Source organism: Cavia porcellus, unplaced genomic scaffold (genome assembly GCF_034190915.1).
Source record: "Cavia porcellus strain 051 isolate PalLab524CR breed Dunkin Hartley unplaced genomic scaffold, mCavPor4.1 scaffold_1, whole genome shotgun sequence".
NCBI classification, from domain to species: Eukaryota; Metazoa; Chordata; class Mammalia; order Rodentia; family Caviidae; genus Cavia; species Cavia porcellus.
The window spans coordinates 96,089,419-96,104,944 of record NW_026947484.1 but is presented as its reverse complement, the minus strand read 5'-3'; the positions used below and the strand labels follow the sequence as shown (position 1 = coordinate 96,104,944).

General features: G+C 36.7%; 2 protein-coding genes across 2 annotated transcripts; both read left to right on the top strand.

Moving 5' to 3' along the window:
• The first annotated feature begins 1,811 nt into the window (after positions 1–1,811).
• Positions 1,812–2,375, top strand: LOC134475722 (interferon alpha-4-like). The gene has a single exon (XM_063247205.1). It carries the CDS (start codon positions 1,812–1,814, stop codon positions 2,373–2,375), a length of 564 nt encoding a protein of 187 aa, XP_063103275.1.
• Positions 2,376–9,093: 6,718 nt separating this feature from the next.
• Positions 9,094–9,799, top strand: LOC134476598 (interferon alpha-17-like). Its single transcript, XM_063251956.1, has one exon. It carries the CDS (start codon positions 9,215–9,217, stop codon positions 9,776–9,778), a length of 564 nt encoding a protein of 187 aa, XP_063108026.1. The 5' UTR covers positions 9,094–9,214; the 3' UTR covers positions 9,779–9,799.
• Positions 9,800–15,526: the final 5,727 nt, after the last annotated feature.

Genomic DNA, 15,526 nt, shown 5'->3' with positions numbered 1-15,526 from the left:
AGAGTTGTATATAATTTGAAAGATACAGATATTGTTGCATGAAAGATACTCAAAGTACCTGCTGGAGTTCTCTGGACCATAAATGAGTTTGGTTAGATTTTTCTCTCCATTTTATACTTGAGTTCTGCTTCTCTAACTATTGGGCAGCCACTGATTTTTTGTATTGATTCTCAGTGCACTTCAGATTTGCTCTTCCACTGAGGATCAAGTCTTAATATGTTCTGGGTTATGTGAAGGAAAGAGAAAATGTATTTCGTATTTACTTCTGTGATCCGTAATGGACACATCAAGAGTTATGTTCAGTTTAGAGAAGAAACAGTATTTACTATATCTAAATGAGAGTCTGTCTCCTAAACTAGTTGAGGAGTATTTCCTCATATTAAACAAAACTAAAGTATTTTATGTATTTATACATATGTATAAATAAATACGTATGTATTTAAAGTATTTTAAGTATTTATAATGGAAGTTAAATATATATTATATTTAAGTATTTTAGCAGTTTTGAAAGATACTTAAAAATTTCACTATAGTAATTTAACTTTTACATTTTGAAAAATAGGTACGTAATATGATTCATTGTAATTTATAGAAGTACATATATGAACCAGAATAACTAAAGCATAAGAACATGTATTCTATTATATAAGAAAAAATCAGAAGACATACATTATAGAAAAATTATTATAGTAAAAGTAACTTACATTTTTGAAGTTGTTAATTATCAATAAGCAAATATCATTTTACTTTTCTTTTTATAGGCATGTTTGCAGTATATATTTACATGCTTGAGAAAAATGACACATGTATCATATATCTTAAATTCTTTCCTTCATTTTTTTTTTTTTTTTTTTGCTATGGAAGATGGGAATTCATGACATTGCACATACCAAGCAGTGCCTGCACTACTGAGCGAAATCCCTAGCACTTGTTCCGTTTTTCCATCACTTTTCTCTCCTTAACCTTCCCCACCTCTTGGCCCCCTTACCTTTAAGTAACATCTATTTTCCTAGCTCTTACATCTTTTATGTTTTATCACTATAATCGCTTCTTCTCATGTAAGGGAAACCCTACAATATTCACCTTGTGTGTTTGATTCATTTTACGTGACATCAGGGTCTCAAGTTCATTCACTTTCCCAGAAACCTCTTCTGTCTAATTTTTCTTTACAGCAGAGTAGTGCCCTGTGGCATGTAAACAGCACCCTGGCTTACTCATTCATCCAATGAACTTATAGAGTACTACTGCGATTTAGGTATCATGAATCAAGCAGTGATAGCTTTTAAATTTCACTTTCAGCATAAATTTCTGTTTATTCAACCGTAATATTGTTCTCAAATAAAATAATTTCATGGTCTTATTATGTGTATTTCAGAGATATGAATCCACTACATATATTGTACACTATTGATATATATATATATATATATACATATACACATATATATATACGTATACATATACATAAATATAGTACATAGAGATGATATCCTATAAGTCATATCCATGTCAATGGATTTTAATGAGAACTTAATTTAGGAAAACAACCCCAATCTAACTGTATACATCATGTGCAGTGAAGGCAATGATGAAAACGAAGTGGGTGAGAAACTTCACTCAAAAATCCCAGTACAAAAAGCAAAAAGGAACAGGAAAACAGAAGTAGAAAATAAAGGAAGAGTATTCAGAAAGTGAAGCTGATGAGTTCCCTATTTAAGTCGTCTGAACACACCAAGTATTCAGAGAACCTACAGGCAAAGGTTCAGGACCGCACAGCCACCTCATAGCCCAGCAGCATCACCAGGATCCTTATGGCCTGGCCATTGTCTGGATTGGTGGCCCTGCTGGTGCTCACCATCATGGCATCAGGCTCTCTGGCCTGCACCCTGCCTCAGACTCACAGCCAGAGAAATGCCAGGGCCCTGATTATCCTGGAACAAATGAAGAGAATTTCCACTTTCTCCTGCCTGAAGCACAGACAGGACTTTGGATTGGCCCTGCTGAACTTCGATGGCAAGCAGGTCCAGAAGGCTCAAGCCCTCTCTCTCTTCCATGAGATGACCAGGCAGACCTTCAACCTCTTCACATCAGAGGACTCATCTGCTGCCTGGAACCAGAGCCAGCTGGACACCTTCTGCACTGGCCTCCATCAACAGCTGAGTGACCTGCAGGCCTGCCTGACCCAGGAGGTGGGGCTGGAAGAGCCTCTCCTGATGCATGAGGACTCCAGATTGGATGTGAGGAAATACTTCCACAGGATCACTGTCTACCTGCAGGAGAAAGGTTACAGCCCTTGTGCCTGGGAGGTGGTCAGAGCAGAAATCGTCAGATCCTTCTCTGCATCAGAAAAACTGGCAAGAAAGATGCAAGACTAAAGAATGAGACTCAGTTTAACACGGAAATGGTTGTCATCCACCTTATCACACTTTCACAGGTCTACAACTTCAAGTCTCTCATTTAGTTTCTCTGCATAACATGCTTTATTTGTCCAAAGTTTTCAGGGCAACAGTGGGCAACACTGTGTTCATCTGTTCCTTGAGATGTTCTTCCAAATGACCTGGGAAGGATACAGCAGTACTTATTTATCTCCTTTAAGATTTATTTATTTATGACATTAATTATTTTTGTACACAAAACATATCATGCATACTGTTACTTTAATAAACATGTTGTGTTCTTTATATTACTCAATTTGTCATTTTTCATTTCCATGCATTGTAACATAGGAAAACATCATCTGTTCGTTTATTCATTAAAGGATTCTTTGATAAAGGAACATATATCAAAGCTTGGAAGATCGTCCTAAATACTTATTGCTATAGAACTCAAGGTTTAAGGAAACATTATCCTTTGGACTACTATCTAATTCAGCTCAACCAACATGGGTGACAATGAAGCCACCCTAGACTTTGCAGAGACTGAGAGATGTTCAAGGACACAACGAGTCACAAAGCTCAAGAAAACTTATTTATGGAGGTGGTGCAACTCTGTAATTTGTTTCTTTGTATGTTGTCTATATGTCTATATGGAGTAAGATGGAATCTCCGAGCAGGTTTAATTTGCATTTGTTAGTGTCCAGTGATGATGACCATCTTTTAAAAAATGCAATGCGTACTTTTGGTACATCTTCTGAGAGGAGTTTCTTTCTATATTTTTTGAAAGACTTTCATTTTGAGAGTCTAATTTTTAACCCTTTATATATGCTTCACATTAATGCTCCTCGAGTTGTAGCTGGCAAAACTATATTCTGTAGGTAATTTCATCATTGTGCTTGAATCTAATTTGCTCAATTGCAAACAAAAAATTACAGTGAACCCCATAAGAGTGTTTTCACGGGCATAGAACACATCCAAAAACTCCCTTACATCCATAAATAATTAGTCCAGCTGTATTCTCATATAATGCTGATTTTAAAACTTTTTCAAAGGAATTGCATATTGGTGACTTGTGGGTGTGAGACTACCTGACATTTGTGCACTATGTATACTAATACTATTTTTAATAGGAAAAAGTAATCAATTTATTTTGGTGCTCATTTTATGTAAAGAATTCTGTCCCAAAGTCTAACTCCACAATTTACATGCTGCACATATTTCACTCTTTTCAGTTCCCACGATCACAAATACAGTGAGGACAAAGGTCATGGAGTACAGTATAAAATTAAAGTTCTGTCCTTAACACAAGAAGGTATGCAGAAAGCATGATCATGTGACTTCCAGCAGGACCATGAGTAACACTGATACAAAACAGAAGAATGAATCTTTCATTTCTAAAGAGAGCCTTTATTTCATGAGCTGCTAATCCTAGTACTCTGGAGTGTTGAGGCAGGAGAACTGAGGAATCAAGTCCAGCACAGGCAATTTAGCAATTTAGCAAGATCCACTCTCTAAACAAAAACGAATTAAGGGCTGAAGATGTAATCTAGTGAAAAGACCATGCATTATATCTCCACTACAAACAAATAAAGTAAATGTTGATTGACCTCCTGAGATGACAGGGAATCAACTAACATACACCTATTGAGTGACATAATTCCTCCATTTAGAGGTATCATATAAATACTCGAGAGGTATTCTAAAAGGGAAATTGGCCAGTTTTTAAAGGCCATGTATGAAGAAGAATGAGGAATTTTCAGGCAAACCACTGGACCAGAGCTTCACAATTCATTGGTATTGCAGTGCGAACTGGTACGCTAAGTATTCTATGTCAAATTTTGAAATTCAAATGGAAATGGAGCCTGCAATCTCATATGAATGAATACACATAAAGAAATGAAATAATTGTTCACCATTTCTGTGCATTTAATGAGAATCCATGCCTTCAAAGGAAGATCCTGAAGCTATCATTTTGAAAAAGAACACACAAAGGCTCCATTTCAATGTTCTTTTTGGCAAAACTATCTTCCACCACAACAAAAATACTTTTTCTTCCAATGCTCTTCTCTACCTCTGTCATGATTCACCCCAGTATTTGAAACCAATGCTAAATATATATCAGTATAATCAGTACAGCAGATAAATGGTTACATACAAATAAGGGGCACTGAGCAGCTGAGCAGGCAGCTGTCTAGAACTATCTTCTTCAGAATCACTCTTATGTAATGTGCTGGACTCACCTTATTTCTCAAGCAACACTTCCATTTCATTACCACTCATCCATTGAGTGATGCTTGCCAGATGTGTGAGCTCTGAGCCTCAGTTCCTTGATTACATTCACATTTAGTTCATGTGTTAGGATTTTATTTATTTATTCTTTGGGCACTGGGGATTGAACTCACAATCTCACACTACACTGCTGAGTTAAGTTCCCAGCCTATAGTTCATATCTTCAGGCATGAAACCAGAGGGCACACAGTGATTAGCAAATATATTCAGTATTAGGAAGATGCATTTTGAATAAAACAAACAAGTTAGGAAGTCGTATGAATAGATTGGACAAGGTTTTGAGATAATCTGTCTAAATGAAGCAAATGAACTTTGAGTCAATGAGAGTCAAGAGAGCTGGAAAGAAAGTCTGGCATTCCACAGGCAGGAAGACACTTACTAGATAATACTGATCATTTAGAGGCAGCTCTGATTCTCCTGGCCAAAAATATCCCTAGAGAACAGTTAAGGGTTAGTGACTCAGACTGGCAATTTTTTTCTCACAATGGCGTAAATAATGGCTGCACAGTTCATGTGTTAGCTGTGCTTTCATGTTTCCTGTTGTAAATGAGAATAAAGGGGGATCTTTTGCCGACTTCTATATTCACTGATGTTTCCACTGGCGTAAAAGCCAGGGACAGGGCAGGATTTTTACGTATATGAAAAATGAGAGCAGTGCTCAAGATGTTCCATCATGATTGATTTTCTAAGTGGTAAGAGCAGTATTTGACTTACAAGAAACATTTACAAAATTTAATGCTTTATGACTTTTACTAATATACCATTTTAACTGAAATGAACTAAGTGGGGGTAAGTGTACTTTGAAACAAACATTTTATTTGCTTCTTCCCTGACATGATAATAGGAATATTGATGCTCTGAATTTAATTATCTTCTAGGTGAAACCTTGACAAAACTAGAACTGCTTATTCCAGAGAGAACGTTATGCTCTGACAAATTTCTGCTTTTGTGTATCAAATTTTGAATTGGTTGATGTGTCTTCCTTGCCTCCTTGTGATGACAGAATGCAACAAACATAAACACCACTTCCGAACCGGTAAATCATAGTTTAGCTTTCAAGCAAGTGTTCTTCCACATTTATCTACATTGATTCGAACCTCTGCTTATGCTTTTCCCTAAATTTTGTTCTACTACTTCTTGGGCACAAGAGACTAAGTGACATTTGTCTCTAATCCTCCAGCAGGACATTCTTTTCCTACTTTCATTATGCTTTACACATTGGCACACATTTTTGTTTTTTATTCATCCACAGTCACTGCAATGCAAAAAGAAACAATTTTGCTTTCTATCGAAAATAAAACGTTAGCAGATAATCTGTTCTATTGCATGATACACAGGATAATCATGTAGATGTACATCATTCAGGTATTTGAATCCTAGTGCAAGATTGATCCAAATCAATATGAAAAACATTGTTGCAAACATGGATTCTCTTTGAGATGCTATAATACCCATTTATCTAAATTAATTAGTTGGACTATGAACACTCAGAGGTACTACAATGGCCCTAGAAACACAACTCTAAGGAAATATTATCCCTTAAAATATCAGAAAAGGGAAGGTTAGCTCTTGCCCACAATAGGAAGAACCAACAAGATAAAAATAGCTATAGTCTCAAAATATTTGTGCAGTTTCAAAATACCATTAGCATACATATTAGCATTTTTGTACAGATATTCCAAAAACCATTAACATACTTCAAAGAACTAGATAAAACACTTCTAAACTTGATTTGGAACCAGAAGAGACCTAGAATAGCAAAAACAATTCTGGACAGCAAAGGCAAGGAAAGGAGAATTACAAGCCCAGACTTGAAATTATACTACTGAACTACCATGGTAAGAACTAATGCATGTTGGTAAACAAAAAGAAAGAAAGAGAAAGAAAGAAAGAGACAGAGAGAGAGAGAAAAGAAAGGAAGAAAGAGTCCAGTTGAACTGATCAGAAGATGTATAAACAACTCCAAAAACATTCAGACATGTTATCTTTAACAAAGGAGCTAAATATGTTCAATAAATTTAGTCTTGTTACCAGATAGTACTAGAAAAACTAGCTTTCCAAAATGTCAAATACTAGTACTAGGTCCAGCTCCAAACCATGCACTCAAGTAAAACTGAAATGGATCAAAGCTCTAAATATTAAAATGGAAATACTATATCTGCTGAAAGAGAGAATAGACAGGACTCTTTAAAACATAGGTACAGTCAAAGATTTCATGATCAGAACACTGACCACACAGCAAATAATACAATTTTAAATAACTGAGATATCATTATAATGAACGACTTAACATATCAAAGAAAATCACCAATGGAATGAAAAGACAACAAGCCACACAGTGGAAAAAATTTTCAACCAGTTATTCTTCAAAGGACTTATATCTGTAACATTTAGAGAATTAAAAGAAATTAGAACCACACAAAATTAAAGACCCAGTTCAAAACTGGACACCTCTTAGGAATAACACCTGTCAGACGAAGAAATTCAAATCACAAACAAATACATGAAAAATGTTCAACATGACTGGATATTATAGAGATGCAATTAATATTATGCTGTCATACAATTTTCCCCCAGATAATGTGAGCATCAACTAGAAATCCACTAATATGTGGGGGAAGTGGGAAAAGGGAACGATGCTCCACATTGATGGGAGTATAGACTGGTACAACTACTGTGGAAATCAGCATGGAGACTTCTCAAAAAAATAGGATTACACGTTTCATTTGAGTCAGCTATTTGCTTTCTGAGCTTTTCCCTATGCCACAATGATATATGCACACCCAAGTATACAGCATCACAGTTTGTAATAGCTAAATCTTGGAAACAAACCAGTGTTCAACAACTGAGGAACAAATAAACAAGTTGTGCAGGGTTTTTTTTCATACAACAGAAACTACTAATGCAAGAAAAGATTGAGTCATTTCTAAGTAAATAGATACAACTTGACAATATACTGAAGTAAAATAGATCAGACTTGTGTGTGTAATCACTGCATTGTCCCCTAGATAAACTGAAAAACTAAATAATGATCGAAATACACAATAGATATTGTGAAACAGAAGAAATTTTCCAAAAGGAAGAGAGCAAATGAGGTGGAGAAAGGCAGATAGGAAGGAAGGGAAAAGGAAAAAAATGATCACAAAAAGATCATATTGAAAAAATTTGTAAGTAGGAAAGGGAAGAGGTGTTGAAGAAAAGATAAGGGGTGGGGAAAAAGGAATCAAAATATTTAATATACAGGTACCAATTCTGTATCATCACTAAAATTATTACATTTGTTCAAAATGTGACAATAATCAATTTCTAAAATGTAAAAGAAGTCCCTAAACGGACCCTTCTTTTACAAACTCAGTTGTTCTCAAGAGCTGATTATATTTCAAATTGTTTTAAGCCAAGACATTTTCCACAAGAAATAATATAAATACCTGTTATATACTCCAACCCTAACAAGAAACACTTTAAACTTTTCATTATAAAAAGGGTTATATACTATGCATAATTTATCAGAAACACCAATCTCCTTCCTGGTGTACTTACAAAGAAGTTGTACAATATGCCTAATTTCAATCTATACACACCATTCAAGGTGACATCATGGATTTCAGGAAGAAGGGATGGAATGGAAAGTGGTTCTTCTTTGGAAGGAGATTCCTCTTCCATAAGAACATCAGGAATCTGGCTTTCACCTACATCAGGGCTCAACTGATGTTTCCTAGGCTTACATAGGCTTTTCAGGAATAGTGAGTCTTTGTTTAGCATGACGTAAGTGCCTGACATTTGGGTTGTAAATCAAAATTTTGATGGTGACTTGAACCTAAGCTTTGGATCTAACCCAACCTGCTGATATATGAAGGCAGACATAACTGAAACATCCACTGTGACACATAACTTCCTATTATGTGTCTTTTATTTCTCATTCTTGAAAAAAATACAACGTATAATTTCATGGGTCTTATTTCAGTTAACATGAGGACACAAGGTCAACTCAATTATTCACATATAACTCAAGTTTATATCTTTCATCATGGCAGAGTAGCACTCCACAGCATGCAAATACGTAAGCTTTATACATTCATATGTTGTTGTAAATAAAGGAAGCTTTCAAGATATACGAACAGTAAATATTGCATTATACAATTTTCAGCTTAAAATTTTTGTAGTCATCTCAACGCTATGTTTAATTGAAAATTTTCACATTTTTATGCATAAAAACACAAACTCAGTCCATAAATATTGCATACCTGTGCCTTTGAACTGTAATGAGAAATTCATTTAGGAAATCATAATCTACGAAAGTGCGTGTGGCATGTGGAGTGAAGGTAGTGATGAAAGCAAAGTGGCGAGAAACTTCACTGAAAACACCAGCAGAGAAAGTAAAAAGGAACAGGAAACCAGAAGTAGAAAATAAAACAAGGACGTTCAGAAAATGAAGCTGGTATGTTCCCTATTTAAGTCGTCTGAGCACACCAGGTCTTCAGAGAACCCACAGGCAAAGATTCAGGATCACACATCCATCTCAAACAGCCAAGCAGCATCAGCAGGATCTCATGGCCTGGCCATTGACTGGATTGGTGGCCCTGGCTTTGCTGACAATCATGGCATCCTGCTCTCTGGCTTGCACCCTGCCTCTGATCTATATGCAGGGGAACACAACAGCCTTGAGTCTTCTGGGACAAATGAGGAGAACCTTCACTTTCTCCTGCCTGAAGCACAGACAGGACTTTGGCTTGGCCCAGTTGGAGGTTGACGGCAAGCAGGTCCAGAAAACTCATGCTATCTCTATCCTTCATGAGATGACCACCCAGACACTCAACCTCTTCTCATCCCAGAACTCATATGCTGCCTGGAACCACAGTCTCATTGAAACCTTCTGCACTATCCTCCGTGATCAGATGAATGACCTGAAGGCCTGCCTGACCGAGGAGACAGGGCTGGAAGACCCTTCCCTGTTGCATGAGGACTCCAGAATGGCTGTGAAGAAATACTTCCAAGGGATCGCTGTCTACCTGAAGGAGAAGAGCTACAGCCCTTGTGCCTGGGAGGTGGTCAGAGCAGAATTCTTCAGATCCTTCTCTTCATCAGAAAAACTGTTGAGAAAGATGCGGGACTAAGGAATGAGTCCTCGTTTAATATGGAAACTATTTGCATCGATTGCATCACACATTCACGATTCTATCATTTTCAAAATTCTGATTTAGGCTCTATTTATAACATGCCCTATGTGTCCAATGTTTTCAAGAGTACTGGGCAACATTGTGATCATCTCTATATGGAGTTTTTTTCCAGCTCATTTTTCAAACATAAAAGTATTTATTTATTGGTGTATTTAAGATTTATTTAACTATAAGACATTTTGTTTTTACTATATATAAAATATGCAGACTTATAAATTGTAGTTAATAAAACATCTTCTTTATATTTACTCAATTTTTCAGTTTGCTTTTTCCATTTGATTTTTGTCATATGAATACTTCATATATGTGTTTGTTCTTTAAAAGATACTCCAGATGGCAGAGTAGCAAGCAACATATAACCTCTTGAGAGACACCATCTAGAATTGGGCATACACTGTCATGAAGAAGACAAGAAAGAAGAAAATTGGTCCCCTGGACATAGAAGAGTCTGAGGTCTGAATTGAAGCTCACAGGGACAGGGAAAAGGAAAACTTCAGTGAAGAAGGTAGTAGCTGGTGGCAGCTTTGCCAGGAGCCAGACTCACTCTTGAGGGCAGCTGTTGGAACCTGGGGACACGTGGTGGTGGAGGCAGCTGGGAAACCTCAGGCCTCTGTGGAAAGATTTGATTGCAGAGGGGAGCAGAGGACGTGTAGAAATTTGCTGGATGGTATTGAGTGCCAGGGACTTGGTCCTCCTGAAGGAAGAAGCCATTGGCTGGCAGCCATTTTGGAATTGCCCCAGATAAGCCCAGAGTGAAGAATATTGATTCCTTTCTCCAGCAGTTTGTAGCTGAGCACAGAACTGTGGAAAATACTAGGACCGTGGTCAGCCCAATCAGTCTTGTCTGAGGGTAGGCTTGCTAAAGTTCTCTAACTATTTCCTTTAAAGCAACTCCTTGATTGTGGGGATTAAGTAACAGGGACTTGGTCCTCCTGAAGGAAGAAGCTATTGGCTGGCAGCCATTTTGGAATTGCCCCAGATAAGCCCAGAGTGAAGAATATTGATTCCTTTCTCCAGCAGATTGTAGCTGGGCACAGAACTGTGGAAAATACTAGGACCATGGTCAGCCCAATCAGTCTGGTCTGAGGGTAGGCTTGCTAAAGTTCTCTAACTATTTCCTCTAAAGCAACTCCTTGATTGTGGGGATTAAGTAACAGGATTTTGTATGCTATCTCCACAGGCTCCACTAAGAATCCTGGAAGTAGACTACTTTTTGGTTTTGTTTTGTTGATATTTTTCTTTTCTTGTTTCTTTGTTTGCTTGATTTAGTTTTTTATCAGTCTCTTTTAATCTTTTTTTTTTTTTGAGCGTGAGTGTGGTTCTTAACCTCCTGTGGGTGTGGTTTTGTTCTGTTCTACCTTTTATTTTTTCCAGCTCTCTTTTACTTTAGTCTTCTGCATCAGTGTCCCCAAGTTGGTGGGATCCAAGCTACATGTAATCTTTTTCTTTTCCCAATTTTCCATTTTCTCTTTAATCCATTTGACTCTTAACACTTGGGACAAAATCGATATATTACACATTTATATATTGTACAGAATTATTTTGCATTCTTTTGGAAATATATGAGAAGGCATTTAAACAAGACATAACCACAGACATTTAGTTCAACAAAAGCAAACCCAGGGAGCAGGGAGGCTGGAAAATCTGAAAAGCGCCACCAGGTTGCCAAAAAGTGGTAACAAAGCAATTGAATGAATGATGCTCCAGAAAAAATAAAATCAGGAATAATCTCTCAAATAACTACAGAGATTACAAATTCATACCATGCTTAGTGATGTTACAGGAGACCCAAACAAAAATATTTGAAATTATGCAAATTATGGGAAGGTAACATAGGAAACAAATGGAAACCATAAAGCAAATTCAAGCAGATATCTAGAAGAATAAAAACTGTACTGAAAGTATTCAAAGCAAATTAGGCCAATGTGAGAACAGAATGTCAAATATTGATGACAGACATGTAGTTAGTGACTAGAAAAGAAAGATTTCTCAAAACTAGCAAGGGAACATAAGAAATCAACCCAGCAGCCAATAGATGAGAAAAAGAGTAATGTTTTAACATTACATGCAGTAGACTTCTGGGAGAACATTGGGGACAGATAACAGCAGCTACGGAGGATCTCTGAGATTGCCAGCTAAGAATCCAGGAATGGTGCGGTATGAGGAGTCCTAAGCAAAGGGAGATATACCCTGCCAACCCAAGAAGGAACTAAGCTGAGAGAAACCAACTTGAAATGCAATCTTGGTGCTCAACAGGAACAGATAATATCTCTGTGCAGAAGCTGGAACCTGTGCCACTGGAAGCTGGGATATGAATTTCTTGCCACCGCCACTGCATCTGAATCAGCACAGCAGGGAGAGAGATATGCGAAAGCTCTAAAAGCGGGAATTGGCAAATAGAGTTGAGAGTGGGACTGGCGGGGAGCCTTACATTGACCTGTGGTGAGTGAGAGTAAAGGGGAGTCTTCCATAGACTAGGAGGGTCCAACAGAGGACATTCTGGGACCGGGCAGACTAGCCAGAACAGGACACTGCAGTGACTTTAGTTGCATATTCCCCTCTCAAGCAGGATTGGTGGGGAGCACTTGGCCTGGTTGATGCCACAGACTAAGATTCAGTAGGCTAGCCCAAACCAGGTCCCAGCACATGGCGGTGCACCCTAGCAGTGAAGCCTTCAGTAGGTTGACCTGGAGGGGCAGGCCCAGCAGAGGCTGCCCACATCTGTGTCTCCCTAGTACACTGCACTGTGGGCGGGAACACCTAGCCAGTGGATTCAAACAAAAATGTAACCAACAAAGAAAAAAAAAACAGCTTCCTATATATGCTTGTATGGAAGGAACAAAAAGTATGGGAAGAGGGAGCAACAAGGAAGGTCCTCAGTCCCCAATCCTGAGAACACAATTCAGGAAAGGTAAATGCAAAGGAGAATGATGACAGAAAACATGCAATATTAGACATGGCACCAATAGACATAAAGCGATATCTCCGGAGCCTCATAGATGAGTTCAAAAGTGAAGTATTTCATGAAATAAAGCAAGATATAAGTAGAATAGTTAGAGAAATGTTAAGCATTGCCCAAGAAAAAACAGATAGTGGAATGGAAGAACAGAAAAAATGGGGAGAATTGTTTGATGGAGAAAATAGAGAAAACATAGAATACGTGAAGCAGATTCAAAGAGATTACCAGGAAACTAAAAACTCTATTGAAAGCTGGCATAACAGCTTGACAGAAACAAAGAATAGATTATCTGAACTGGAAGACAGATTTGTAAGGTGGAAGCATGAAATGAAAAACTTCTTAAAAACAAAAGAAACAAACAGCAATAATACAAGGCTAGAAGATGATAAAGGATCTATAAGTTAAGAATTAAGTACATAAAAGCAGGAGGGACACAAACAAATGAATTACAAAAGCTATTCACAGAAATAATCCAGGAGAATTTCCCTAATTTAGCAAAAGATAAAGATACTCAGATGTATGAGGCATACAAGACCCCAGCCACCTACAATCCAAACAGAGCCACACCAATGCATATAATCAAAATTCCAGAAATCCAATGTAAGAACAAAATATTAAAAGCTGTCAGAGACAAGAAACACATCACTTACAAGGGAATACCCATCAGAATTACAGCAGACTTCTTGACACAAACCATCAAATCACGAAGTGCGTTGGGGGGAAATAATTCAAGCTTTGAAAGATAATAACCTCCAGCCAAGATGGATACATCCTGCACAACTGTCCCTAGAAATTGATGGAAAAACAAAGTGCTTCCAGGATAAAGAGGAACTAGGGGAATTTGCAACCACCAGTTCAACTCTACAGAGAATACTGCAGGATATTCTAAAAAAGAAAAATGTCAAGATTCCAGAAAAAGTGCAGAGAGGCCACAATGAATGGAGCAGAAAGTGAAATGAAGAAGACAAACTAACAACTAATGACAGAAAAAGAGCTCAACAGAAATGAGGCAGAGAAGGTTAGATGCTAGGAACAGCTATTTTGGAGAAAACAAGACATCATAATAGCTAGTGCTAATTTAATATCATCTTGTTATGAAGTCCCATCAAGCTTTTGTTCTTCCATCTCCATTGGTCTTAACATGTTGTATCTTATTGGATTTTATTATATGTGATAAGATAAACAAAATTTTTATAGACAAGGAGATTATACAGAAACCATTATTCATTTTCTGTTAGTTGATTTTAAATACCCTGTAATACTGTCATTCCCTTGAAGGGTTTTACATTGTCTTGATATGTTTAATGCTACAGTATACAAAGTTATACTCAAAGATTTCAAGGAAAGAGACACTATGGTAACTATTTTTATGTCGGGATTTTCTGGTGGTGAATTGCTATTTTGCTTAAATGGCTATATTTTGACCTGCGCTGTTTTGTTGTTATGCCCTCTTTTAGCTCAATCTCCTTTTTTTATTATTTACTTTTTTACTTTTATTCCTTTAATTAAGGGAAAAATAAATAAAAAAGAGCGGGATATATTATAGTAACCCACTTTGATGTCCTATTACCTTGATTTGAAACCCTGTATTGCTCTCACCATCTTGACTGATTTTCCTCTTCTGTTTTACTTGATAGTACCAAGTTTGAAAATATAGGCAACAACTCTGAAGACAATAAGATTCATTATGACGCCCATTCTGGTTAACTATTATCTTCTTTTGAAGACCTGTAATGTCTCCAATGTTTTGGTTTTATTGGTTTTGTTCTTTACTGTTTTGTTCAATTTTAGTATAACTGATGATATAGGCAATTCTTTTTAAGATAGCAAGAGGCATTATGGTAACCATTGTTGATCACCTTGTATTTTGTTTTTACATTATGTATTATGTCCATCCTTTTGATTTGACTGACTCTCTTCTGTTATGTCACATTTGGTTTTACTCTCTTCACAAAAAAAATAAGAAGAACTGTGTGAGTAATAAAACCCAAAATGTGTAATTGTCATTGTACAAAAGAGAGGAAAAGAAAGTGCTCTAAAGGACATAACTGCATGTATATTTAAGTGTATAAGACAGAAAACCATATTACTGAGTTTTGTTGGATCATTGAACAGAACTGTTTGCAGTCTCACTGTTTGAATGTCCACTTTATATGCTTTAATTTTGTTACTTGAACAATTATTTCTAAGATGACAATATGTAGTCCATTAAGTAGTGATTTCCTACTGTTTATTTTTTCTGAAATTCTGTATAAGGTGTACCCTTTTTCTATTTTTTTTCCTCCTTAAATAAAATTTAAAAAAATTACATGCATTCAATGAACCAGCAGGATATACCACAAATGACATTAAAAATATGTTCATAGGGGCTGGTGATTTAACTCAGCTGCATAAGCGCCTGCCTTGCAAGCAGGCAGTCCTGAGTTTGATCCCTGGTACCAATAAAAAGGAAAAAGACAAAAAAAATTTAAAAAAATATGTTTACAGTTACTGTGACAGAAAACTTTCCTGGTAGAGAAAAATACAAATAAGTGAGATGTATAGAACTGCAATTACCAATGACCAAAACAATTCTGCATCCAGGCATATAATAGTCAAGATTATAGAAATTCAATACAAAAATAGAATTTTAAAAGCTTTTAGGGAAAAGAAAAATTCACTTATAAAGAAAACACATCAGCATTACAGCTGACTTGTGAGCACAAACTGTCAAGTTTAGGAGAGCT